General features: G+C 45.2%; 1 protein-coding gene across 1 annotated transcript in view; it reads right to left on the reverse strand.

Annotated features, from left to right (window-relative positions):
* The window catches only part of wdr18 (WD repeat domain 18), an 88744-nt gene that overhangs the window by 13871 nt on the left and 48118 nt on the right, over positions 1 to 26755 (reverse strand). The window contains exons 7-8 of the mRNA XM_070554402.1: positions 22091 to 22215; positions 8155 to 8318 (exon numbers count right to left, since the gene is read on the reverse strand). Coding sequence (XP_070410503.1) covers positions 8155 to 8318; positions 22091 to 22215 — 289 coding nt within the window. The remainder of the gene's footprint in view (positions 1 to 8154; positions 8319 to 22090; positions 22216 to 26755) is intronic.

The raw sequence follows: 26755 nt of genomic DNA on the forward strand, positions 1-26755 counted from the left end.
TATATCACATTTACTTTTGTATGGGTGAGTATTTTTGTCCAGTCTATTTCATTTAATGCAACTTCCAGATTTTGTAATTCGCTTTTGGGAATAGTTTTTTGAACCGTTGTTTTATTATGAGGGCGTGTAAACCTGTTTTTTGAGAGTTTTCTTGAAAAGAGTATTAAATTGTGGTCACAGTGGTGAACCTTCGCAGGAGTGGGCGGCCGACCAAAATTACCCCAAGAGAGCAGAGACAACTCATCCGAGAGGTCACAGAAGACCCCAGGAGAACTTCTAAAGAGCAAGTTACTGTGTTGCGGGGGGGCGGTGCGTTCTGCGGTAGGCCCACTACTGTATAACAGTACAGGCGGGTTCACTAACTTATTTATTCATTTGATTGTAGATTGTGTCACTCAGTTTTTCCATTACATAGAAAACTAAAAACAATAAAATAAAAAGGTGACTGTTGTTTGTTTTCAGATACTATTTCAGTTTCCATCGTTTTTACCCACAAACTTACGTTTCACATTGGAATCGCGGGGCAGTTGAGTGGATCCATGCCTCCGGTGTGCGCTCCAGACGCACGGATCCACCTTCTGTCGGGAATAACTGACACAAGACTTGTCCACGTAAACCCGACAGCACTTCAAACTGAAAAACAAGACCTATTCATTTTTTTGTATCTGATAAAAAAACAAAACAAAAAACATACTTTTGTCATTTTTTGATAGGTTTTCAGTTGAAAAAAATTAAACATATGAATTTTGTTGTGATGATGTTTATGATTTAATCAAGTGAAAGCACATCAAGCATCTCATAAGAAGAGCGCATTTGCTGTGTTAAATATCGTGTGTAATATTAGTAAATGTTATCACTGTTGTGCAGTAAAATCATGATGCAGTGGTCCCTCGTAAACCGTGGGGGTGGTGTCCTAAAACAACCTGCAACAGGCAAAAGACGCAAAAAACTCGGCTTTATTTTTTACAATTATTATAGACGTCTTAAGGCTGTAAAAACCGCTCACTACCACTTCATACACTTTTCTCACGGACTGAAAGGTTCTACTTGGTCCGTTCAGCACTGCCAGCTGGCTCCCGCGTGTCTGGCTCACCCAGTCACGTCCTTCAGCGCCGGCAGCGCTGATCAGTAACGCGCTCCATCTGTTCTTCCCCCTGCAGACATGCTCGCCACCGTCACAAACGTTTTCATACCTTCTCTCTTGTTTAATCACTCTCAAACTTTCAATCCTTGTACCTTCAAATGCATAATACGCACTATTTTAAAAAAAGCACGCACATTTGCACTAAAAATTCTGCAAAACTGCAAAGGTGCAAAAAATGAACTGCAAGCACCACTGTAAGTGCAAACTCTTTCAAAAGCATGAACCAATATTTATGCAGCAATATGTGTTATTGTTGAAGACTTAGCAGCTCTTTCGCCTCTTCTCAGGAAACCGTGCACACTTCCCCAGTCTGAGAGACGTCAACCTGGTGAAGCAGAGGCTGCCTGAATATGCAGCGCTCCTCAGAACCTTGGACCAGGACTTTAAGAAAAGCAGCAGCGACAGGGAGCTGTTTTCTCAACCCTTCACCATTAGCGTGGACTCGGTGTCTGACCACATTCACATGCAGCTGATTGAGTTTCAGTGCGACGCTGAGCTAAAGAATAAGTTCATGTCACTAAACCTGAAAGACTTCTACACACACGCGTCATCAGAAAGGTCCCCGGCCATTAGGAAACATGTTATGTTTGTTTGGCAGCACATACGTCTGAAGAGACCTTTGGTGTGATGAACCTGAACAAGTCCAGGCTCAGAAGCACTCTGACCGACCCACACCTACAGGACATCCTCACCCTCTCAGTGAGTCAGCTGCAGTCTAACGCCGGGGACACACCGGCCGCGGAAGCGCCGCGAAGCGCCGAGAAGCGAATCGCTCACGAAATTCGGCCGCTGCTCGCCGCTCCTCAGTTCAGATCAGACGCGCCCCAGTCGAGGCGCGCCTCGGCTCAGCTGTAGTTTTTCTTTTAAACACTTGGTGTCCTCCATTTCCTCTCTGCCTTTTCTCAGCTCTTTTCCTACGTTTGAGTGTTTGTGCGCATGTGTGTGTGTGTGTGTGTGTGTGTGTGTGTGTGTGTGTGTGTGTGAACCTATGGTATGAGTTGTTTCTGCCAGTTGAATCTCTTGGAACCCGCTCCAATTCTGCAGCTGTATCCTAGCAGTTTCTTCCGACATGGGTACGTAAACAATCATGTTTTTCGGGGGTCGTACAGCTCCTTGTGTTTCTCAACTTCCATAATTAATTTAAAGTCATCCATCTTAACTGCTTGCCTCAGACTTTCTGCCTCTCTGTCCTGTTTGCTCCGGTGAAAAGACACCCAAAACCACTCCCCCCTTCACGTGGTCACACACGCACACAAGTTCGATGTGTGTGTATGTGTGTGCGTGTTCGTGTGGTTTTTCTGCAGTGTCTGTTTACGAACACATTTGACTATTGCGGAATTTTATTTTGAAATGCTTTATTTTGTTAACTTTACCGGCCTGCCTCTTATGTCTACGTTTGACTTCCTGCCAGAATTGACGCGATTCACCCGCGGCTCGCGGAAAAAATAGAGCCAACGCCGAAATGATCGCTGCACGGCGCGGGCTGGAGCGCCGGCGCGCGCCGGCGCGAGGCGCTTCGGCGGCCCATGTGGTCTATAGAATAGCTTAACAAGGGCGCCGAATGAAGGCGGTCCCATTTTCGCGGCGCTTCCGCAGCGCTTCCGCGGCCAGTGTGTCCCCGGCCTAATGTAGAAAAGCTGATAGATGCCAAAGAACAGCCTCACGTTTCTCATTAGTAGTGCCATTCTAATGTTGTTGTGTTGCTGTTGTGTTACTGTTGTTGTGTTGCTGTTGTTGTGTTGCTGTTGTGTTACTGTTGTTGTGTTGCTGTTGTGTTGCTGTTGTTGTGTTGCTGTTGTGTTACTGTTGTTGTGTTGCTGTTGTGTTGCTGTTGTTGTGTTGCTGTTGTGTTACTGTTGTTGTGTTGCTGTTGTGTTGCTGTTGTTGTGTTGCTGTTGTGTTACTGTTGTTGTGTTACTGTTGTGTTACTGTTGTGTTGCTGTTGTTGTGTTGCTGTTGTTGTGTTGCTGTTGTTGTGTTGCTGTTGTGTTACTGTTGTTGTGTTGCTGTTGTTGTGTTGCTGTTGTGTTACTGTTGTTGTGTTGCTGTTGTTGTGTTGCTGTTGTGTTGATGTTGTGTTGCTGTTGTTGTGTTGCTGTTGTGTTGCTATTGTATTGCTGTAGTGTTACTGTTGTTGTGTTACTGTTGTGTTGCTATTGTATTGCTGTTGTGTTGCTGTTGTGTTACTGTTGTTGTGTTGCTGTTGTGTTACTGTTGTTGTGTTGCTGTTGTTGTGTTACTGTTGTTGTGTTGCAGTTGTGTTACTGTTGTTGTGTTGCTGTTGTTGTGTTACTGTTGTTGTGTTGCTGTTGTTGTGTTACTGTTGTTGTGTTGCTGTTGTTGTGTTACTGTTGTTGTGTTGCTGTTGTTGTGTTACAGTTGTTGTGTTGCAGTTGTGTTACAGTTGTTGTGTTGCAGTTGTGTTACAGTTGTTGTGTTGCAGTTGTGTTACTGTTGTTGTGTTACTGTTGTTGTGTTACTGCTGTGTTACTGTTGTGTTGCTGTTGTGTTACTGTTGTTGTGTTACAGTTGTTGAGTTGCTGTTGTGTTGCTGTTGTGTTACTGTTGTTGTGTTGCTGCTGTTGTGTTGCTGATGTGTTGCTGTTGTGTTGCAGTTGTGTTACTGTTGTTGTGTTGCTGTTGTGTTACTGTTGTTGTGTTACTGTTGTGTTGCTGTTGTTGTGTTGCTGTTGTTGTGTTGCAGTTGTTGTGTTGCAGTTGTGTTACTGTTGTTGTGTTGCAGTTGTTGTGTTGCTGTTGTGTTACTGTTGTTGTGTTACTGTTGTTGTGTTGCTGTTGTGTTGCTGTTGTGTTACTGTTGTTGTGTTGCTGTTGTGTTGCTGTTGTTGTGTTGCTGTTGTGTTACTGTTGTTGTGTTACTGTTGTGTTACTGTTGTTGTGTTACTGTTGTGTTACTGTTGTTGTGTTGCTGTTGTTGTGTTGCTGTTGTGTTACTGTTGTTGTGTTGCTGTTGTTGTGTTGCTGTTGTGTTACTGTTGTTGTGTTGCTGTTGTGTTGCTGTTGTTGTGTTGCTGTTGTGTTGCTGTTGTGTTGCTGTTGTTGTGTTGCTGTTGTGTTGATGTTGTGTTGCTGTTGTTGTGTTGCTGTTGTGTTACTGTTGTTGTGTTGCTGTTGTGTTGCTATTGTATTGCTGTAGTGTTACTGTTGTTGTGTTACTGTTGTGTTGCTATTGTATTGCTGTTGTGTTGCTGTTGTGTTACTGTTGTTGTGTTGCTGTTGTGTTACTGTTGTTGTGTTGCTGTTGTTGTGTTACTGTTGTTGTGTTGCAGTTGTGTTACTGTTGTTGTGTTGCTGTTGTTGTGTTACTGTTGTTGTGTTGCTGTTGTTGTGTTACAGTTGTTGTGTTGCAGTTGTGTTACAGTTGTTGTGTTGCAGTTGTGTTACAGTTGTTGTGTTGCAGTTGTGTTACTGTTGTTGTGTTACTGCTGTGTTACTGTTGTGTTGCTGTTGTGTTACTGTTGTTGTGTTACAGTTGTTGAGTTGCTGTTGTGTTGCTGTTGTGTTACTGTTGTTGTGTTGCTGTTGTTGTGTTGCTGATGTGTTGCTGTTGTGTTGCAGTTGTGTTACTGTTGTTGTGTTGCTGTTGTGTTACTGTTGTTGTGTTGCTGTTGTGTTACTGTTGTTGTGTTACTGTTGTGTTGCTGTTGTTGTGTTGCTGTTGTTGTGTTGCAGTTGTGTTACTGTTGTTGTGTTACTGTTGTTGTGTTGCTGTTGTGTTACTGTTGTGTTACTGTTGTTGTGTTGCTGTTGTTGTGTTGCTGTTGTGTTACTGTTGTTGTGTTGCTGTTGTGTTGCTGTTGTTGTGTTGCTGTTGTGTTACTGTTGTTGTGTTACTGTTGTTGTGTTGCTGTTGTTGTGTTGCTGTTGTGTTACTGTTGTTGTGTTGCTGTTGTTGTGTTGCTGTTGTGTTGCTGTTGTTGTGTTGCTGTTGTGTTGATGTTGTGTTGCTGTTGTGTTACTGTTGTTGTGTTGCTGTTGTGTTGCTATTGTATTGCTGTAGTGTTACTGTTGTTGTGTTACTGTTGTGTTGCTATTGTATTGCTGTTGTGTTGCTGTTGTGTTACTGTTGTTGTGTTGCTGTTGTGTTACTGTTGTTGTGTTGCTGTTGTTGTGTTACTGTTGTTGTGTTGCAGTTGTGTTACTGTTGTTGTGTTGCTGTTGTTGTGTTACTGTTGTTGTGTTGCTGTTGTTGTGTTACTGTTGTTGTGTTGCTGTTGTTGTGTTACTGTTGTTGTGTTGCAGTTGTTGTGTTGCAGTTGTTGTGTTGCAGTTGTGTTACAGTTGTTGTGTTGCAGTTGTGTTACAGTTGTTGTGTTGCAGTTGTGTTACAGTTGTTGTGTTGCAGTTGTGTTACTGTTGTTGTGTTACTGCTGTGTTACTGTAGTGTTGCTGTTGTGTTACTGTTGTTGTGTTGCTGTTTTGCTGATGTGTTGCTGTTGTGTTGCAGTTGTGTTACTGTTGTTGTGTTGCTGTTGTGTTACTGTTGTTGTGTTGCTGTTGTGTTACTGTTGTTGTGTTACTGTTGTGTTGCTGTTGTTGTGTTGCAGTTGTTGTGTTGCAGTTGTGTTACTGTTGTTGTGTTACTGTTGTTGTGTTGCTGTTGTGTTACTGTTGTTGTGTTGCTGTTGTTGTGTTGCAGTTGTGTTACTGTTGTTGTGTTGCTGCTGTGTTACTGTTGTGTTGCTGTTGTGTTGCTGTTGTGTTACTGTTGTTGTGTTAAGTTGTTGAGTTGCTGATGTGTTACTGTTGTTTTGTTACTGTTGTGTTACTGTTGTTGTGTTGCTGTTGTGTTGCTATTGTATTGCTGTTGTTGTGTAGCTGTTGTGTTACTGTTGCTGTGTTGCTGTTGTGTTACTGTTGTTGTGTTGCTGTTGTGTTACTGTTGTTGTGTTGCTGTTGTATTGCTGTTGTGTTACTGTTGTTGTGTTACTGTTGTGTTACTGTTGTGTTGCTGTTGTTGTGTTGCTGTTGTTGTGTTGCAGTTGTTGTGTTGCAGTTGTGTTACTGTTGTTGTGTTGCTGCTGTGTTACTGTTGTGTTGCTGTTGTGTTACTGTTGTTGTGTTACAGTTGTTGAGTTGCTGATGTTATACTGTTGTTGTGTTACTGTTGTGTTACTGTTGTTGTGTTGCTGTTGTGTTGCTATTGTATTGCTGTTGTGTTGCTGTTGTTGTGTTGCTGTTGTGTTACTGTTGTGTTACTGTTGTTGTGTTGCTGTTGTGTTACTGTTGTTGTGTTGCAGTTGTGTTGCTGTTGTTGTGTTGCAGTTGTTGTGTTGCAGTTGTGTTACTGTTGTTGTGTTGCTGCTGTGTTGCTGCTGTGTTACTGTTGTGTTGCTGTTGTTGTGTTACAGTTGTTGAGTTGCTGATGTGTTACTGTTGTTGTGTTACTGTTGTGTTACTGTTGTTGTGTTGCTGTTGTTGTGTTGCTATTGTATTGCTGTTGTGTTGCTGTTGTTGTGTTACTGTTGTTGTGTTGCTGTTGTGTTACTGTTGTTGTGTTACTGTTGTGTTGCTGTTGTTGTGTTGCTGTTGTTGTGTTGCTGTTGTTGTGTTGCTGTTGTTGTGTTGCTGTTGTGTTACTGTTGTTGTGTTGCTGTTGTGTTACTGTTGTTGTGTTGCTGTTGTGTTACTGTTGTTGTGTTGCTGTTGTGTTACTGTTGTTGTGTTGCTGTTGTGTTACTGTTGTTGTGTTGCTGTTGTGTTACTGTTGTTGTGTTGCTGTTGTGTTACTGTTGTTGTGTTGCTGTTGTGTTACTGTTGTTGTGTTGCTGTTGTGTTACTGTTGTTGTGTTACTGTTGTTTTGCTGTTGTGTTGCTGTTGTGTTGCTGTTGTTGTGTTGCTGTTGTGTTACTGTCTTTGTGTTGCTGTTGTTGTGTTGCTGTTGTTGTGTTGCTGTTGTTGTGTTACTGTTGTTGTGTTGCTGTTGTGTTACTGTTGTTGTGTTACTGTTGTTTTGCTGTTGTGTTACTGTCGTGTTGCTGTTGTTGTGTTGCTGTTGTGTTACTGTTGTGTTGCTGTTGTGTTGCTGTTGTGTTGCTGTTGTTGTGTTGCTGTTGTGTTGCTGTTGTGTTACTGTTGTTGTGTTACTGTTGTTGTGTTACTGTTGTTTTGCTGTTGTGTTGCTGTTGTGTTGCTGTTGTGTTACTGTTGTGTTGCTGTTGTTGTGTTGCTGTTGTGTTACTGTTGTTGTGTTACTGTTGTTGTGTTGCTGTTGTGTTACTGTTGTTGTGTTACTGTTGTTGTGTTACTGTTGTGTTGCTGTTGTCGTGTTACTGTTGTCGTGTTACTGTTGTGTTACTGTTGTTGTGTTGCTGTTGTGTTACTGTTGTGTTGCTGTTGTGTTACTGTTGTGTTGCTGTGGTTGTGTTACTGTTGTGTTGCTGTTGTTGTGTTACTGTTGTGTTGCTGTTGTTGTGTTAATGTTGCGTTGCTGTTGTTGTGTTACTGTTGTTGTGTTGCTGTTGTGTTACTGTTGTCGTGTTACTGTTGTTGTGTTGCTGTTGTGTTACTGTTGTTGTGTTACTGTTGTGTTGCTGTTGTTGTGTTACTGTTGTGTTGCTGTTGTTGTGTTACTGTTGTGTTACTGTTGGGCAGACATGCGGACACTTTACACTACGAATGATTATAATTACAGACAGAAGTTCTTATTTTCTTTTCGAAATACTTATAAGTGACATTTGTCATCTTTTGGTAAGTGTTCCTTACAGAAGAGTTTAATAAATATTGATTATACTTTTATTATTGACTATAAATTTTATTACATTTGGCCCGCAGCCCTCTAATAGATTTTCATTTTGGCCCTCTGAGGGAAAAAGTTTGGACGCCTCTCCTTTAAATGATATAGTCCCATTAAACCTGCACTCAACATTTTCATGTCATGAATATGATGCAGAGGACCAAAGTCAGCACAGCCCAAGGTAGCATATGTGGTACTTGTTCTCACATCATCCTCTCCATTCTCCTGATTGGTGTGACCACTTGCACTCACCTGTGCATGAAGGCCAGGGCGGACACACACCTCCCCCAACTCCTCTCCGCTGCCCTCAGAGGTATGCAGGTGTCTGCTGAAGCGGGGCAGGGGGATAGCAGGCCGACTGTCGGGCAGGAACATATTGGCTGAAACCACCATGATGACGGCATTTGTCACAGGACCTAAGCATGCAGACAGAAAGTAAGGTCATAGGGCTGTTTCAAGGTTCAACAGCTGTGATACAAGCCAAGCAATCAGAAGCCAGCTGAAGGGTGATGTCAGCAGGCTGAAGGCGAGACTTTAGAGAGTAAGGGCCGTGATATACTTCAATCAATCAATCAATCAATCAATCAATCAATCAATCAAAGCTTTATTTATAAAGCGCCTTCCGCAACCCTGTCGGGAAGCCCAAGGCGCTGAACATGGTACAAGAGAAAGTTAAATATGGTGAATAAATCGAAAATAAAAGCAATTCTAATTACAAAAAAAGGTAAAACATTCTAGTAGAAGACAGATGGGTAAAACAAGGGATTGAGTGTACCAATGAAAACTGTGGAATGGATTCAACATAAAAGAGGGCCAAATTCAAACATGTTCAGGAAACGCCAAGCGGAGGAGGTGGGTTTTCAGGTGACTCTTAAAGACTGGCAGAGAAGGGGACAGCCTAACTGAGGGTGGCAACTGGTTCCAGAGTGACGGTGCTAGGACTGAGAAAGCCCGGTCCCCGCGAGTACAACACCTAGAACGAGGGACAGCGAGCAAGCCTTGGTCAGAGGAGCGCAGAGCTCGTGATGGGGAGTGTCTGTTCAGGAGTGTGGCCAGATAGGGGGGGACCACCCTGGAAGAAATGATAAACAAAGACGAGGATTTTGAAGTGTGAACGATAGCAAATCGGAAGCCAGTGCAGAGAGGCCAGAACCGGACTGATGTGGTCCCGTTTCCTGGTCCCAGTCAGGAACCTGGCTGTGCTGTTCTGCACAACCTGTAGGCGACGCAGTGATGACTGACACAACCCTGCATATAGAGAGCTGCAGTAGTCAAGCCTAGAAATAACAAAAGCATGCAGTACCCGCTCCAGGTGGGCTCTCGACAGCATGGGCTTGATTTTTGCAAGGCGTCTCAGGTGAAAGAAACTGGACCGGATCACAGAATTGATGTGAGCATCAAATTTAAGTCCAGCATCAAGTTTCACCCCCAAACTGGTAACAACTGGTTTTGAGTAGGGAGAAAGAGGGCCAAGATCAACATAACGACCCCCAGCCCGGCTGTTGGGGTGAAAAACAATGAGCTCTGTCTTTCCCTCATTCAGATGTTGAAAGTTGGCCATTAGCCAAGACTTCACCTCATTAAGACAGGACACAAAGGACTGGATAGAGTGACCTTTCTCTTGACACAATGGAGAGTAAATCTGGCAATCGTCAGCATAGAGATGGAATGATAGGCCATGTTTACGAAAGATTGACCCCAGAGGTAGCAGATAAATGTCAAACAAAAGGGGACCAAGGATCTATCCCTGCGGGACCCCCCAGCGGAGCCCCTCCCAAGAAGAAAAAACATCACCCAGTTTAACACAGAATGTCCTGTTGTGGAGATACGATCTAAACCAGTCCAGAGCTGACCCTTTGATCCCAACCCAACGTTCCAAGCGATCCAGTAGAATCGCGTGGTCAACTGTGTCGAAGGCTGCTGTCAGATCTAATAACAGAAGCAGCACAGATGTTCCCTGATCTAGTGATAGATAGATGTCATTTAGGACCCTCAGTAGAGCCGACTCTGTGCTATGGCCAGACCTGAACCCTGATTGGAAAACCTCAAACAGATCAGAGTCAGCTAAATGTGAGACCAGCTGCTGATAAACGACTTTCTCAAGCAGTTTTGATGTGAAAGGCAGGGTAGAGATAGGCCTGTAATTTTCTATCACAGAGACATCAGCACCAGGTTGCATCAGTACTTGCTGTCTGACCTCGTATTGGCGCAGGCGGTGTCTTTGTTCGCAGTGTTTCTACATTTATCTGCAGGGCTTTAGGCCCAGGACAGAGTTTTAGACCTCAGACCAAACCACATCCAGACCTGTTATTAATAATATTGTGTATTATTCACACCAATCAGAAAACTCAGTAATGGTCACAGACGTCCAGGCCGTAGAAATGAAATAAAATTAATATTAAAATTAAACATTATTAACATTGTTTCTTCATGAAAGATCAGTTATCTGCTAACAATGTTATACTTCAGAGTTTTTCCTGCGTTCAAATGAGCGTGGCGGCCGCCTCCAGCTAATGTTGTGCCGCCCCAGCCTGATTTCACTCTGCCCCCAGCTATATGGATGTTATTTTAACTGTAGTTGCAGCCTTGCACCACTACAGGGCGCTGTATCAGCAGCGGTGCACTGAAAAGCGCTAAAACCGCTGCAGACAAAGATCAAAAATAGCTTTTCTCGCTAGGTGGTACATATCTATGGTTGGTGCTATTAACGTCCTGATTTTCCCCCAGGCTCTTCCATATCGGAGCAGGGCTGTACCTGTCTGTGCGTGTCTGTCTATTTTAAACGTAGCACTGGTGCAACATCTTTGAATTACTATTTTCCCCAGAACTTTATTGAACAAAAGGAAGTTACGTGTAAGAAAATGCTTTTTACTGGTGCACAGTGCGGTCATCTGGATGCAGTGGAGGAAAATAAAGGAACCAGCAAAGGCACAAAGGCAGGACCGGTCCAAAGTCTGGGATCAAAAGTGCAGCTACACGCAGACTGGCTAATGCTAATGCTAACGGGTAGCAGTCTCACGATCAACTGGCGCACAGAAAAATATATGATGATGATGATGATGATGATGGTGAAACCAAGAAAGACTAAACTCTACAAGCGGATAAAAAGTCCCCACCATCCTGTTTATTCTGCATCCTGCAGCGCTACGGATCAGAACCGCTGCAGATACGGGTCACATGACTGCTACAAGTCTATGGCAAGCCGTTGTACTATATAATTCACAAACGCTTCTATCTTTGAACATAATTTGAACTGGATTATTGCAACCCGTACATAACAGACATGCCACCATTACATTGCTAGCAGCAGAAATTACATGTTATTAGCATTTCCAACACAAATGCATGTTAATGAAATACATTATATTTTACTGCATATATTTATGTGTCATTTAGACTAAGATGAGCGTTATTAATACAAACCTAAAATGTTACTGAAATGTAGGTCAAATATATACAAATATTTTAACTATAAATATCAGATGGAAAAAGGAACTAAACACCAATCTGATGCATATTATTGAGCCTTTCACAATAAGAGTATGTTATTCAGCCTGACATTTTGTTGTTTTATTTCATATTTTTTAGCAGCAAACCAGTTTTGTTCCACTTGAAATGTTGTCAAATGGAATATCAACAGAAGCTTAGATTAGAACACTTAACGATAACATATTTGGCCTTTGTGTGCGCGTGTGTGTGTGTGTGTGTGTGTTCTCCATCCCCAGTGAGTCGTGGAGGATGGCTGCTTATACTGAGCCGGGATTCTCTGGAGGTTTCTTCCTGTTAAAAGGGAGTTTTCCTCTCCACTGTCGCTTAATGCTTGCTTAGTATGAGGATTGCATCAAGTCACTGACACTAGTCAGTGACTTGATGCAATTTGCTGGGTTCGTTATATAGGAAACATTATTTCTGATTGGCTTAATGAACTGACCTGAATTGGAATGTTTATTATGTGAAGTGCCTTGAGACGACTCTTGTCGTGATTTGGCGCTTTATAAATAAACTTGAACTGAAATGAATTTAAAAAAGTGAGGCAGTTGAATGCACAGAGTACGCATGTGCTGGCGCACGGTCAGGAAGGAACCACCTCTGCCTCAGTCTGAGCCAGGAACAACCCTCAGGGTTCCCACTCTTTTCTTGAAATGATTTTCCAGGACTTTTCAAGGACATTTTCGGTGTACAAGTCAAATTATCATAACTACGGTTGGCCAATACCCCGATATTTTTAGAAACAGATATGATATTGTACCTACCTATACCGTTATTTTGACAATATAGTTGTGGAAAGGTTTTTGTCTTTCACAAACCCACCTGCTTTCCTCTACTTACAATGCAACACAAATAAAACAGAAGTTATTCTCTACTTCAGTTCATACCAGAGATGTGACATTGTGGCATCATCAAGTCATCTCCATGTCATGTTTTTGTTCTGCTCAGCAACTGAACCAGGTTAATTCACTGTGCTGATTGAAATCGTCGTTGTCTTCCTCTGCTTATCCGGGTCCGGGTCCGGGTCGCGGGGGCAGCATCCCAACTAGGGAGCTCCAGACCGTCGTCTCCCCGGCCACGTCCACCAGCTCCTCCGGCAGGACCCCAAGGCGTTCCCGGACCAGATTGGAGATGTAACCTCTCCAATGTGTCCTGGGTCGACCCGGTGGCCTCCTACCGGCAGGACATGCCCGAAACACCTCCCCGGGGAGGCGACCAGGAGGCGTCCTGACCAGATGCCCAAACCACCTCAACTGACTCCTTTCGATCCGGAGGAGCAGCGGTTCTACTCCGAGTCCCTCCCGAATGTCCGAGCTCCTCACCCTATCTCTAAGGCTGTGCCCAGCCACCCTACGGAGGTAACTCATTTCGGCCGCTTGTATCCGCGATCTCGTTCTTTCGGTCATTACCCAAAGCTCATGACCATAGGTGAGGATTGGGACGTAGATCGACCGATAAATCGAGAGCCTGGCTTTCTGGCTCAGCTCCCTCTTCCCCACGACAGATCGGCTCAGCGTCCGCATCACTGCAGATGCTAAACCAATCCGCCTGTCGATCTCCCGACCCCTCCTACCCTCACTCGTGAACAAGACCCCGAGAAACTTAAACTCCTCCACTTGAGGTAGGACCTCTCTCCCGACCCAGAGTTGGCAAACCACCCTTTTCCGGTCGAGAACCATGATCTCAGATTTGGAGATGCTGATCCTCATCCCAGCCGCTTACCACTCGGCCGCGAACCTACCCAGCAAGAGCTGAAGGTCAGAGCTGGATGAAGCTAGGAGGACCACATCATTCGCAAAAAGCAGAGACGAGATTCTCCTGCCACCAAACTCGACACACTCCACACCACGGCTGCGTCTAGAAATTCTGTCCATAAAAGTGATGAACAGAACCGGTGACAAAGGGCAGCCCTGGCGGAGTCCAACCCTCACTGGGAACAGGTCCGACTTACTACCGGCTATGCGGACCAAACTCACGCTCCTCTGGTAAAGGGACTGAATGGCCCTTAACAGAAAGCCACCCACCCCATACTCCTGGAGCGTCCCCCACAGGGTGCCCCTGGGGACACGGTCATAAGCCTTCTCCAAATCCACAAAGCACATGTGGATTGGATGGGCAAACTCCCATGCCCCCTCCATCACCCTTGCAAGGGTATAGAGCTGGTCCACAGTTCCACGGCCAGGACGAAAACCACATTGCTCCTCCTCAATCTGAGATTCAACTATCGATCGGACCCTCCTCTCCAGTACCTTGGAGTAGACCTTTCCAGGGAGGCTGAGATCCCCCTATAGTTGGAACACACCCTCAGGTCACCCTTCTTAAAGATGGGGACCACCACCCCGGTCTGCCACTCCACAGGAACTGCCCCCGATGACGACGCAATGTTGTAGAGACGTGTCAACCATGACAGCCCTACAACATTCATAGCCTTGAGATACTCAGGACAAACCTCATCCGCCCCCAGGGCTCCACCGCTGTGTGGTTGTTTGACTACCTCAGCAACTTCGGCCCCCGAGATTGGACAGTCCATCCCCAGGTCTCCCGGCTCTGGTTCCTCCTAGGAATGTGCATAGGTGGTAGGGCTGGGCGATATGGCAAAAATAGAATATCACGATTTTTCCAATATTTTATCACGATTTCGATTTTATCACGATTTTTTATCCATGAATAGCATAACTTCAATTGCGTATTAAAGAAGAGAAACATTGAATAAATAAACATTTATTCATATTAGGGATAATCAGCACAGTGCTAACACACTTATATTTTAAACTCACACCAGAGATGATAAAAGCCCTGAGAGAAACTATTACAAAAATCATTTTTTCTCGTTTTTCAAGTAACTTAACATAAATTAAAACCGTAAACATATTTAAAGTGCAAACGTGTCAATTGCAAACGTATTGTACAAACATGAACTTGTTCAAAATACTATGTAGCTCCCAGTTGCTCATGTAGTGGATAGTTAAGCTCAAATACGGCTCTGATGTGCGGCTGCACCAGAGATCGCTTGTGGTAGCAAATAACTGCACATTCTGAATATTTTCTGCAACACGTCTCTAAATAAAGTAAAATTTTCCAGTGCAGATTGGAGACAACCCATAGAAGCACTGATTTGATCTCATTTCAGAGAAAAATAGAACAGGTTAGATGCACCTAATAAATAAAATTACTAACAAACTCAGGAATCTCTCTTTGCTTCACTGTTCTGGTGCTGAGAATATCACTAATGCGGATCAAAGGAGATACACAGTTGAATTATTTGGAGATTTATTATTTGGAGACTACATTTACTGCAGCTGGCAGAGGCAGAGATTGTTTCTATTGATACACGAATTTACAGAATCATTTTAAATGTTAATAGGGGAAGACTGCAGGAGGGAGCGGTAAAATACAGGGGGTCCCCAACAAAAACAAGAAACTACAAGTCTGATGAAACCCGCTGGTTTTCAATCAGGCAGTCACGGGGCAGCTCCATCGACCCAGTGACCGAGCTCAGTCCGGTACTGACACCGGCTCGGCAGAGGGTGAACGAGCCGAGGCGACGTCGTGCTCTGCTTAAGAAGCGGTGTTATTTTCCTGCTTCAGAAGAAGCGTCCAACGTGTTTTTACGCTTTCTCCGAGACATGTTACGTCACTAAGAAAACCCTGCGTTCCTCTAAGGAACGAAAACCTCGTTGTCGCTCAGCCGCGGCCGAAGCCATGTTTGTTCACACACAGGCGAAAACATGCGGGGCACTAATATATTACTATGACTCACTCTGATTGGTTAAGGGTCAAACAAAGGCGTGTCATTCGCCTGGGGTAAGTTCCATTTTCATTCAGAGGCAGAAATTCCAACAGCAGAGCTGTGAATCGTGATAAAACGGTCTCTCAAAAATGACAGACCGTCAGATGTGTAGATCGTAAAACGGTCTAAAATCGTCATATCGCCCAGCCCTAATAGGTGGGACTGAGGAGCTCCTCAAAGTATTCCTTCAACCGTCCGGCTATTGCCTCAGTTGACGTCAGCAGCTCCCCATCCCCACTGTAAACAGTGTGAGCGAGTTGCTGCCTTCCTCTCCTGAGGCGCCAGACAGTTTGCCAGAACCTCTTTGGAGCTGATCGAGCCTTTCTCCATGGCCTCACCAAACTCCTCCCACGCCCGAGATTTTGCCTCGGCAACTGCCACTGCTGCACCCCGCTTGGCTATCCGGTACCTGTCTGCTGCCTCCGGAGACCCACAGACCAGCCACGCCCTGTAGGCCTCCTTCTTCAGCCTGACGGCTCCCCGAACCTCTGGTGTCCACCAGCGGGTACGGGGGTTGCCACCACGACTGGCACCGTCCACCTTACAACCACAGCTAGCAACAGCCGCCCCAAACAATAGCAGAGTGGAACAAGGCCCACTTTAAGTCAATGTCCCCCACTGCTCTCGGGATGCGGTCAAAGCTCTGCCGGAGGTGGGAGTTGAAGACCATCTTGACAGGTTCTTCTGCCAGGCGTTCCCAGCAGACCCTCACTATGCGTTTGGGTCTGCCAGGTCTACGCGGCATCTTCCCCTGCCATCTGATCCAACTCACCACCAGGTGGTGATCAGTTCACAGCACCGCTCCTCTCTTCACTCGGGTGTCCAAAACATGTGGCTGCAGGTCAGATGATACGACTACAAAATCTATCATCGACCTGTGACCTAGGCTGCCCCGGTACCAAGTGTACCGGTGGGCATCCTTATGTTCGAACATGGTGTTCGTTATGGCCAAACTGCGGCTTGCACAGAAGTCCAATAACAAAACACCGCTCGAGTTCAGATCAGGCGGGCCGTTCCTCCCAATCACACCCCTCCAGGTCAAGCTGTCATTGCCCACGTGAGCATTGAAGTCCCCCAGCAGGACAATGGAGTCCCCTGATGGAGCACTATCTAGCACTCATCCCAGGGACTCCAAAAAGGGTGGATACTCTGAACTGATATTTGGCCCATAAGCACAAACAACAGTCAGGACCCGTTCCCCGACCCGAAGGCGCAAGGAAGCTACCCTCTTGTCCCCCGGGGTAAACCCCAACACACAGACAGAGAGTCTCGGGGCTAACAAAAAGCCAGTTTTGAAGTTTTGAATTGGCACCGTCTTCCTGACATCACTCACTCCTGCCTATAAAGGACACAAAGACATATTTTGAAAGATTGTTACTGTTTATATTGACTGTTTATTCAATAAATTAGGCCTGCTTTTAAAACCTTAGCTCTTTTATATCTTTCATATTCTATGTATTATACTTACTGTACACACCACATTACACTTTACTGCTTATGTCACATAGTTGGATGTTAAACTGCATTTTGTTGTTCCAGTATTGGTCATTTTAGGTTAGTCCAGTCATCCAGAAACAAGATTCAGGGTAGATGACTAGGCTAACATCTCCCGCTAACACCACACACATATTGGACCTGAAAAATATTTTTTTTTCTACCTCAGAGATAAGTACTTGTAGTTGTTCGCTACCATTTTAGTCTGGACTGTACGTAACATTACTATGATAAATATATAGTTACCACTTAAAATCATTCTAGTTATTAATTTAGCCGTCTTGAATTCAATTTAATTACGTTAACAACTTTGTTCAAATGACCATGCCAGTCTTCAGTTCTCACTGCCTCCTGGCTGCGGTCTGTGTAGCTAGCTAAAAACAGTATGAACAGCTGAGGCTCTGTCCTCTGAGCACATACTTAGTATTTTGATAGAATCAAATTCATGACATTTTTCTCATTCACATATTTTTGTTTCTGCTGTCGGACAGTAGAACTAGTATGAATTACTGAGTGGAGCGCGGGTCCGGTAGACTACCTGCTATCCGTTGCTATCCCGAAGCTCTCCTCATGTTCGCTCGTCTCAACGCATGAGTGAAAAAAACAAAAGCTCTCCGCTGCTCCTTTGTCACTCAACAGAGAGGAGGAGAAAAACCTCTCGCTCTATAAACTGCGATAAAGCAATACTCGTGAACCGAGTCGCTACTTTTGGCCCTTCTTTAGAGAAATAAATCTAGGGGTGAAAAATCTGTAAATCTAGCCAAAAAGACAGTTAGAAAAACAGAAGTGGAACTAGAACTGAAGGGGAATATGCAATCTGATTGGTTGGAAGCGTCATGTGGGGCGCTGTACAGGCTAGATGCAGAAATGAAAGGAGAAGCGCTACAGCCCAATACTGCCCAAAATATTTAATCCATTTGTTTATCCACAAGGAGGGAAAATTATTTTCCAGGACAACTCAAAAATTTCCAGGACATTTTGCAATTCCCCCCATTTTCCATGTGTTTTTAATGACTGGAAAATTGGACTATCATTTTCCAGGTTTACCAGGACGCGTGGGAACCCTGAACCCTTTACTTGATGTTGTGACGTACCAGTTGTCAAAATTTCCCCAACAAACTGACCAGGAAGTAACCTTTCAAATGCAGACATAAACCCACCATCTGTCAGGCCTCCAAATCCAGAAAGTTCTGTTACCGTACAAGAAGACACACCACTCCTACTGACGTTACCGCTCATAAGTTACAATCATGATTTGTGTTGAATGAACAAGATGTTTAAATCAAATGTTTGAATAATCTGTGCAGAAACCAATGATGGCTTTAAAATGAGTTTTGTTCCTGCAGTGATCCGGTTCAGATCTCATCTACACCAGATCAGTGTGTGTTTGATTCAACAAGTTCACCAATTCTATAATGTAGTTCTTTTTAAAACAGTAGTTTTGTTTACCTGTTTCCCCGCTACGTTTCGTTTGCAGATGCAACTTCGAAATAGTTCAGAAAGGAAATTAAAATGTTATTTATTATTATTATTATTATTATTGATGGTGGCAGAAGCTGGTGTGGTCCTCACAGAGAAGCTGCTCTAGCATGATGACTAATTATTCTACAGGTTATTGTTCAGCCTTCTCACACTCACACTCACACGCTCACACACTTCCTTATCTCATGTTATAAATAAACTGGGAGTTCAGGAGCTCGGGGCAGTAGCCTTGTAGCTTCTGCCTCCTCATTGCAATCTGGATACTTGTCTGTCATTCGTTTACTTTTCTCTGGTTGCTGGCACTGGGTTGTTGATAAAATCCTTGACATTATTGGTCCTTGGAGCCGGGGTCCCGGGTTTCCTCTCGACGCCAAAAACCACCGCCGGACACGTGTCGCGACGCCTCCAAAAGCCTCCAGCACTGGCTTTCGCTGGAGGTCGGTGCTTGCGACTTGACGTCGCTGCAGGGAACCATACGGATCTGGTCAGACAAGTTGTTGTCTTTTGTGGTACTGAGAGAAATGCTAGGTGACCAGAGGTTAAATTGGGTTTAAGAGCATTTCGGCGTGAAATATAAACGCAGCTCTGTTTTAGCTTGGGGTTTTGAGCGTTTGCCTTGAATAGAAACGCATCTCTAGTTATCTGTTGTTGTTTGTTTGTCTTAGATGTTGCTCTGCTTTAACTGTTGTTTGAATGAGTGAGAGTGTGCCTGGACTAGGGTTGTCACGGTAACCGGTGTAGCGGTAAACCCCAGTAAAAAAGTTGACAGTAATAATAACCGTCTTGGTTTTAAAAACTATATTATCTCGGTGGATTACCGTGGCTGCGGTGTAGGCGCGGTGACCCTTACCAGCCACCGTATCATCTGCTGAAGTTGCCGGCGGCACATGCGCACTTTGTTGTTTACAACCAAAACTTTCTTGAAGCTAAAGCTGAAATAATGGCCAAAGGAGGAGACGGCAGCTCTCAGGAGGACATTTATTATCCCTCAAAGAAGACAAAGTGGGAAGTACGGGCATGTTTTAGATATCTGAAGAATGTCTAGGGACAGCTGATAGAAGACGGCTATCCTGTTTGCAGCACGAGCAGAAAAAGTGTCTGTGAAAGGCAGCAACGCTTCAAATCTCATGACACATCTGCGTGACCATCACCCACAACTCTACAGTCAACGCAAGGCAAGCTAACGTTAGCGTTTTAGCTAAAATGGGTGATCCGAGGATTTGGGTTGAGGGAGAACGCAACGAGTCGCTATATAAAGCAGCCGCAGCGCCGCTACCTGCATATAAACCGTGTCGCGGACACCCCCATGTTGAAATGACGCTATGCATTACGGGGCTCCCAGGGGCAGATAAGAGTTGGTCTCTCTCCGAGAATAATTATGAATTTAACAATGATTACTGCCTGATGACATTTTCCCACATCTGCAAAGCTCACTGGAAGGACACAAACCGAGGACAATATTTTCCTGATATAGGGTTTATTACTCAAGTAAGGGTAAAAAAGTATCTGATTAGAAGGCTACTTGAGTACTGAGTATCATCTGATCTAATATTTTTAAAATGATGACATCAAACAGACAAAAAATAAGAAGTTATGGGCAAATATTGGTATTTTAAAGACTAAAGGGGAAAAATGTAAACAAATAAACAACATAATTACAAAATAACACATTTTAGGCAAAATTTAGACACAAACTGAGGTCAATATTTCCTGACATACAGGGTTTATTTAATTGTGTGAAAATGTAGCACGTTTAAAAAAAATACCGCGATAATACCGAAAACCGTGATAATTTTGGTCACAATAACCGTGAGGTTACATTTTCACACCGTGACAACCCCAGTAAACAATAGGTGCATGGATGGAGCTAGAGGAATTGCCCAGTGTGTTCCCAATAACTTCAGAAAGCAGTAAAACATTTTGACACAAACAACACAAAAGTACTCCTGTGGATCGTGCAGTTGAGGAAATATATGCCCACAAAAAGGGCATTAAAGGCATTCAACACAAGACAAGCGAAGGATAAAAGAGAGTAAAGAAGCAAGAGCTGCTGTAACTTCCGAGCTAATAACTGCATCAGGAACAGATGACTTTAGCCATGTCTCCATAAAAATGAGGATGCAGCAGCCTCTTGTCTCCCTTTTTGTGGTTTAATCCAGCTTTATATAGTCCAGTTAGCTTTACAAGGAGCCAACGTTGGCAAGCAAGATAGATGGAAGATGCCATTGGAATGGGTTAGCTTTTAACTTAGCTGTAAATCCACGGCAACAGCTGCATTTCTATTTCCGCTCACATCGCCTCCTGCGTCTCCATTGGTGGTCTGTGCTGGTACGAAACTCCGCTGCTCTGTAGTCCATTGGGTCTGACTGCCACAGCAAACCAAGGCTCAGTAGTGTGTCCAGAGTCTCTGGATTTACTAGACCTGAATGACTGAGATTGCCAAAACTTAACATAACCTGATGGTCATTTACAATTTTTGTTCTGTTTCGCTGAGCAGTTACTCCAAAAAACTCAGTTGTGGGCGACGAACTAGGCAACAGATTTCCTGTAGTGCTGGGAGCCGAAGAATCCGCCGCCACACAGGGCGCCGCCATAAGCGTTTTATGTGTTGTACGTTTGGTGCGCTTGGAAAGGTTGAACTTAGACATTAATTTTGTACTGGGACGCTGGTTCAATGACAAACACATTTGATTCAGATTCTAAATATTTATGTGTTGATTATTAAGTGAGACGGTTCTTCAAGTTCCTGTCAGCAGCAACAGAGCAATACGGATCACACAAGACCTGAAAACTCAGTAAATGTTCAACAAGTCCTAAAATAACAGCCCTGATTAGATTCCCCTTCCAGTCTGTGTTCACCTCCAAAATCAGAGCCTTCAGGCTCAGATGTGCTGACTGATCCTAAACCCGACTGCTGCTCTGGTGCATACAGGTGTGTGTTTACACAAGGACGAAGAGAACAACCTTTAGAGAAGCAACTCAAATAGAGAAGGGCTCAAAGGTCGTGACATCAGATTCTACAGGTCTCGCATGATAGGTAAAGGTCAAAGTGTGGAGCTGATGGCTGATTTGGGTGTGAAGCTAGATTCTGCTCTGACATTTGAACCCTAAGTGAATGCAGTGGTTAGATTCGGGTTCCTTGAGCTTTGTTGCTTGCCCATGATTAAGCCCATGAAAGAGTTAAAGATTGTGACATCTGCTTTTCAAGGCTAACTGATGGAAATCAGTGATTTTCAGGACTTTTTAAGGCCATAAATGTAAAGTTTTGATTATTACACTTTTTAAGATCTGCAAAAACCCAACTTTAATTTGATCATGTTCAGTACCTTGGGCTGCCATGACTGGTGTCCTTATAGTTGAACAAATGCATGCATGAATGAATGAAAGAAGGAATGGTCTTACATCAGACTCTGCAGGCCTCAGATGGCAAGCTAAAGGTCATGAAAGGAGAAACTCTCTCCCCTCAAAAGAGAACACAGCAGCTCGGGTTTGTGAAGTTTTAACTGAACTTTCAGACTAGTTACAACCTGATTGAGATGGTGCAACAGAGCAGCGCTTCCTGTTGGAGCTACTTGGGTTACCTACAGTGGTTGGGTTATTTATAAGGTTTAGTTGTTGGTGAATGATGATTTTAGTTTTGTTTTGCCTGTGAGAATCAGCCAGAAAGAAGAGGTGTTTGTTTTCTGTAAGCGGGGACTGGTGTTGGACCAGCATGCACTGGGGTGGGCCTATAGTTTTTTACCAGAGCAGGTGAAGCAGCAGGAGATGGAGATGTATATAATACTTTCCAAGTTGGATGAATACACCAAAAATATTCAACAGTTGAGATCGTTTGGACGTTGGACTTCTTTTGCCTGCGTACAAGACGTCACCTCAGTGCAGCAGTGGCTTAAGGACGTAAAACCTAAGGAAACTGGTCGCCACTACACTTACCTTTATGTGAGAGGCAGCGGACACTCTGTCTGCTCTGAATGTCCCAGAGACGAACGGTTTCATCATGTGACCCAGAGAGGAGAAGAGTCCCATCCATGGACACCGAGAGGCATGTGACCAGATTTCTGAGGAAAATCCAACAGTACACAAAGCCTGATCAATACCCCTTCATACAGTCAGAGCTTGGGCCCATGAAAGAATGTGTTCATTTTGAAAAAGTCATTCATTCAGAATTTTTTTTATTAATACATAACATTTTATATATTGTGGGCCTGTCATTGGCCGTTTGCATCATCCTAACTGTGCCTAAATGGCACATAAGCTTTCAGCACACTGACCCAGTTCTGGTTTCTGAATAAGGTCACTGAGGTTACAGGCAGCTGGGTTCTCTTACACGAGAGAAGGACACACATGCTACAACACTACGACATCAGCTGATTTATTTTCTGTTTTTGTTGCATCCGCGACAGACTTGATACAGACTGAGTAGGAAAGTGAGCCGGTGCGCTCATGCATCTGCAGAAAGGAGATTATGCATGGCTCTGGGATCTTCCACTCTAATGTGCCGTTATTCCAGAACAAAATGGATGAGCTGGACCAGATGAGAAATATAAAGACTTTTCCTCATCTTGTGTCTTTTGCTTCACAGAAATGTGGCTCAGTGAGGACATCCCGGACTGCGCACTCCAGCTGGAGGGTTTCATCTTCTGCGTGCCGATCAGCAAGTGGCTCTCTCCGGCAAGACCACGGGTGGAGGTGTGTGTTTTCTACATCGATTAGTGGTTGGTGTATGGGTGTGACAGCGATGGCTCAGCATCGCTGTCCCTCTCTAGAATATATTTTAATCAACTGTAAACCATGTTACTCTCTGTGTGAGTTCACTTCATTCATTCTAGCCGCTGTTTACGTCCCGCCAGATGCAGACGTGTAGGAGGCTCAGTGAGCCCTCACGGAGCAGATGTTGTGCATGGAGCAAACCCACACAGACTCACTCATCATGGTTCTGTGAGACTTTAACAAAGCTGATCTGTGCCAGAAACCTCCCAAATATAAAGAGTGCATTAAATGCACAACCAGAAAGGAGAAAACACTGGATCACTGTTACAGCATAGTAACGGGAGCCTAAAATGCAGAGCCCCAATCTGCACTCACACTTCCTGACCTCGTGACCACCTATCTGATCTCAGCATACAAACCTGTTGTGAAGTGAACAACAGGAGCAACGAGGCTCCACACATGCTTAGAAACCACAGCCTGGCAGACAGAGGGCTGCCTCGGACAGTTTAGATGAATACACAGATATCGTCAGCTCCTACACCCACGTCTGCCAGGACAGCATCATACTATCATGTATCAGGGTGAGTTATAACAATCAAATCAAATCAAATCACTTTTATTGTCACGTCACATGTGCAGGTACACTGGTACAGTACAGGCGAGTGAAATTCTTGTGTGCGAGCTTCACAGCAACAGAGTTGTGCAAAAATACAGTAAAGTAAAAACACGCAAAATATAAAAATGGCTAATCTAAGTAATAATATGTATAGTATGTAAGGTATATACATTACTAAATGTGTGTGCTAGTATTTTATTTATTTATTTATTCTACGTGTGTGCGTGTGAGTGTGTGAGTGTGTGTATAGTGTGTATATACATGTTTTAGAAATGAATAAAGTAAACAATAAGATGAGAGATATAAATATACAGAGGCTGGTCTGTGCAGAGCAGTGGCATTAATGTACAGTATGGAGCGTGTAATGTTGGAGTTTCAGTAGTGAGGGTGAGGTGTCTGCGATGTGTTCAGCAGTCTGATGGCCTGATGGAAAAAGCTGTCTGTCAGTCTGCTGGTTCTGGACCGGATGCTGCAGAACCTCCTTCCTGATGGAAGTAGTCTGAACAGTTTATGGCTGGGGTGACTTGAGTCCTTGATGATCCTCCCCGCTTTCCTCAGGCACCGCTTCCTGTAGATGTCCTGGAGGGAGGGAAGCTCGCCTCCAATAATCCTTTCTGCACACCGCACTGCTCTCTGGAGAGCTTTGTGGTTGTAAGCGGTGCTGTTGCCATACCAGGCGGTGATGCATCCAGTGAGGATGCTCTCAGTGGCACAGCGATAGAAGATCCTGAGGATGCGGCGGCTCATGCCAAATCTTTTCAGTCTTCTCAGAAAGAAGAGGCGCTGCTGTGCCTTCTTCACCGTATTTTCCGTGTGCACTGACCACGTAAGATCCTCTGCCAGATGAACTCCAAGGAAACGGAAGCTGCTCACCCTCTCCACAGCGTCGCCGTTGATGGTGATGGGGGTGTGTATTCCTCTGCACCTCCGGAAGTCCACTATCATCTCCTTTGTCTTTGTGACGTTGAGGGTGAGACGGTTGTCCTGACACCAGTGGGTCAGGGCGCTGATCTCCTCCCTGTAGGCCGTCTCATCGTTGTTGGTGATGAGACCCACCACTGTGGTGTCGTCCGCAAACTTCACAATGTTGTTGGAGTTTCTCGTGGCCGTGCAGTCGTAGGTGTAGAGTGAGTACAGGAGAGGGCTCAGCACACACCCCTGCGGAGCACCAGTGTTCAGTGTGACGGGGGATGAGGTGGTGCCGCCCAGTCTGACCACCTGGCATCTGTCAGACAGAAAGTTAAGGATCCAGCTGCAGAGGGAGCTGCTCAGTCCTAGATCCTGCAGTTTCCAGTCCAGCTTCGAGGGAACGATGGTGTTGAATGCTGAGCTGTAATCTACAAACAGCATTCTCACATACGTGTCTCTCTTCTCCAGGTGTGACAGGGCAGCATGGAGTGTCAGGGCTATGGCATCATCAGTGGACCTGTTGTGGCGGTATGCAAACTGTAGAGGGTCCAGTGAACCGGGCAGTGCAGAGCAGATGAAGTCCCTGACCAACTTCTCGAAGCATTTGCTCACGATGGGCGTCAGGGCTACAGGTCGCCAGTCATTCAATGAGGAGATGGTGGAGGATTTGGGTACAGGGACAATGGTGGCCATTTTGAAGCAGGCTGGGACTAAAGACAGAGAGAGGGAAAGGTTGAAGATGTGTGTAAACACTCCAGCCAGCTGACCCGTGCATGACCTGAGGACGCGGCCGGGAATCCCGTCCGGACCAGTAGCTTTGCGTGCGTTCATCCTCCTGAAGCACCTCCGCACATCCTCCTCAGACACAGTGTGCGCACTGACGTCATCCGCGGTGCGCTCACTGTCCGGTCTCATGGTGTTCGCTGTGTCGAATCTGGCATAGAATGCGTTTAGATCCTCACACAGAGAGGCCGTGGTCTGCGGTGTGCTGGTTCTCCCTCTAAAGTCTGTGATTGTGTTTAGTCCCTGCCACATACTCCGGGGGTTGTCAAACTGTTGCTCCACCCTGTCTCTGTACTCACGTTTGGCTGCTTTGATCGTCTTCCGGAGTTGGTAATGTGCGTGTTTGTAGTCCGATGTGTTCGCGGAGGCAAAGGCGGTGCTCCGCGCCGCCAGCGCCGTTCGCACACCTCCATTAATCCAGGGTTTTTGATTCGGGAAGGATTTAACTGTTCTGGATGGGACAACATCTTCCACGCATTTCCTGATAAATCCGCAGACTGAGTCTGTGTACTCATCAATGTCTCTAGCAGCCGCGTGAAACATTTCCCAGTCCGCACGATCAAAACAATCCTGCAGCGCAGACTCCGATTGGTCCGACCAACGATGCACCGCCCTCAGGGTTGGAGCTTCCTGTTTCAGCTTCTGCCTGTAGGCGGGTATAAGCAGGATGGAGCGGTGATCTGATTGGCCGAATGGGGCACGGGGGAGGGCTTTGTACGCATCTCGGAAAGAGGTGTAGCAGTGGTCGAGTAGCCGATCTCCGCGTGTATTGAAATGGATGTGTTGGTGTAGTTTTGGTGAGACTTTCTTCAGGTTACCCTTATTAAAGTCCCCGGTTGTAATAAACGCCGCCTCTGGGGGTACGGTTTCCTCATTGCTGATCGCGCTGTACAGTTTTCTGAGCGCTTGGTCAGTGTCGGCTTGTGGGGGAATGTAAACAGCCGTAATAATCACCGCTGTGAATTCCCTCGGTAGCCAGAATGGCCGGCACTTAATCATCAGGTACTCCAGGTCCGGAGAGCAGAAGGATTTGACCGGGTGCACGTTCGCATAATCACACCAGCTGTTGTTGATCATGAAACACACACCTCCACCTCTGCTTTTCCCAGTAAGCTCCTGTGACCTGTCCGCGCGGTGCACGGAGAACCCCGGTAGTTGTACTGCGGTGTCCGGTACTTTGTCCGATAGCCAGGTTTCTATGAGGCAGATTGCGCTGCAGTCCCGCATCTCTCGCTGGAATGAGATCCGAGCCCGAAGCTCGCACAGCTTGTTCTCCAGGGACTGCACATTAGCCAGTAGTAAACTGGGTAATGGTGGTCTGTTAGTGCGCCGTCTCAGTCGAACCAGAACCCCAGATCTTCTCCCTCTGCGTCGGCGCTTGAGGCCTCCACGGGCCCAGAACAAAGGCGTCTCAGGTGAGATGAATGGGGGATCTGCAAATGGCGGGTTCGTGATGAAAAACCTGAACTCCGGAAAGCAATGAGAAAATCCGTCTTTTATGTCCAGTAAGGTTTGTCGGTCGTACACAAGGATACATGTGCTACTCGTGAAAAAATAAAGAAAAAGAAAAAGTAGTAAAC

The sequence above is a fragment of the Nothobranchius furzeri genome, chromosome 8, assembly GCF_043380555.1.
Source record: "Nothobranchius furzeri strain GRZ-AD chromosome 8, NfurGRZ-RIMD1, whole genome shotgun sequence".
NCBI classification, from domain to species: Eukaryota; Metazoa; Chordata; class Actinopteri; order Cyprinodontiformes; family Nothobranchiidae; genus Nothobranchius; species Nothobranchius furzeri.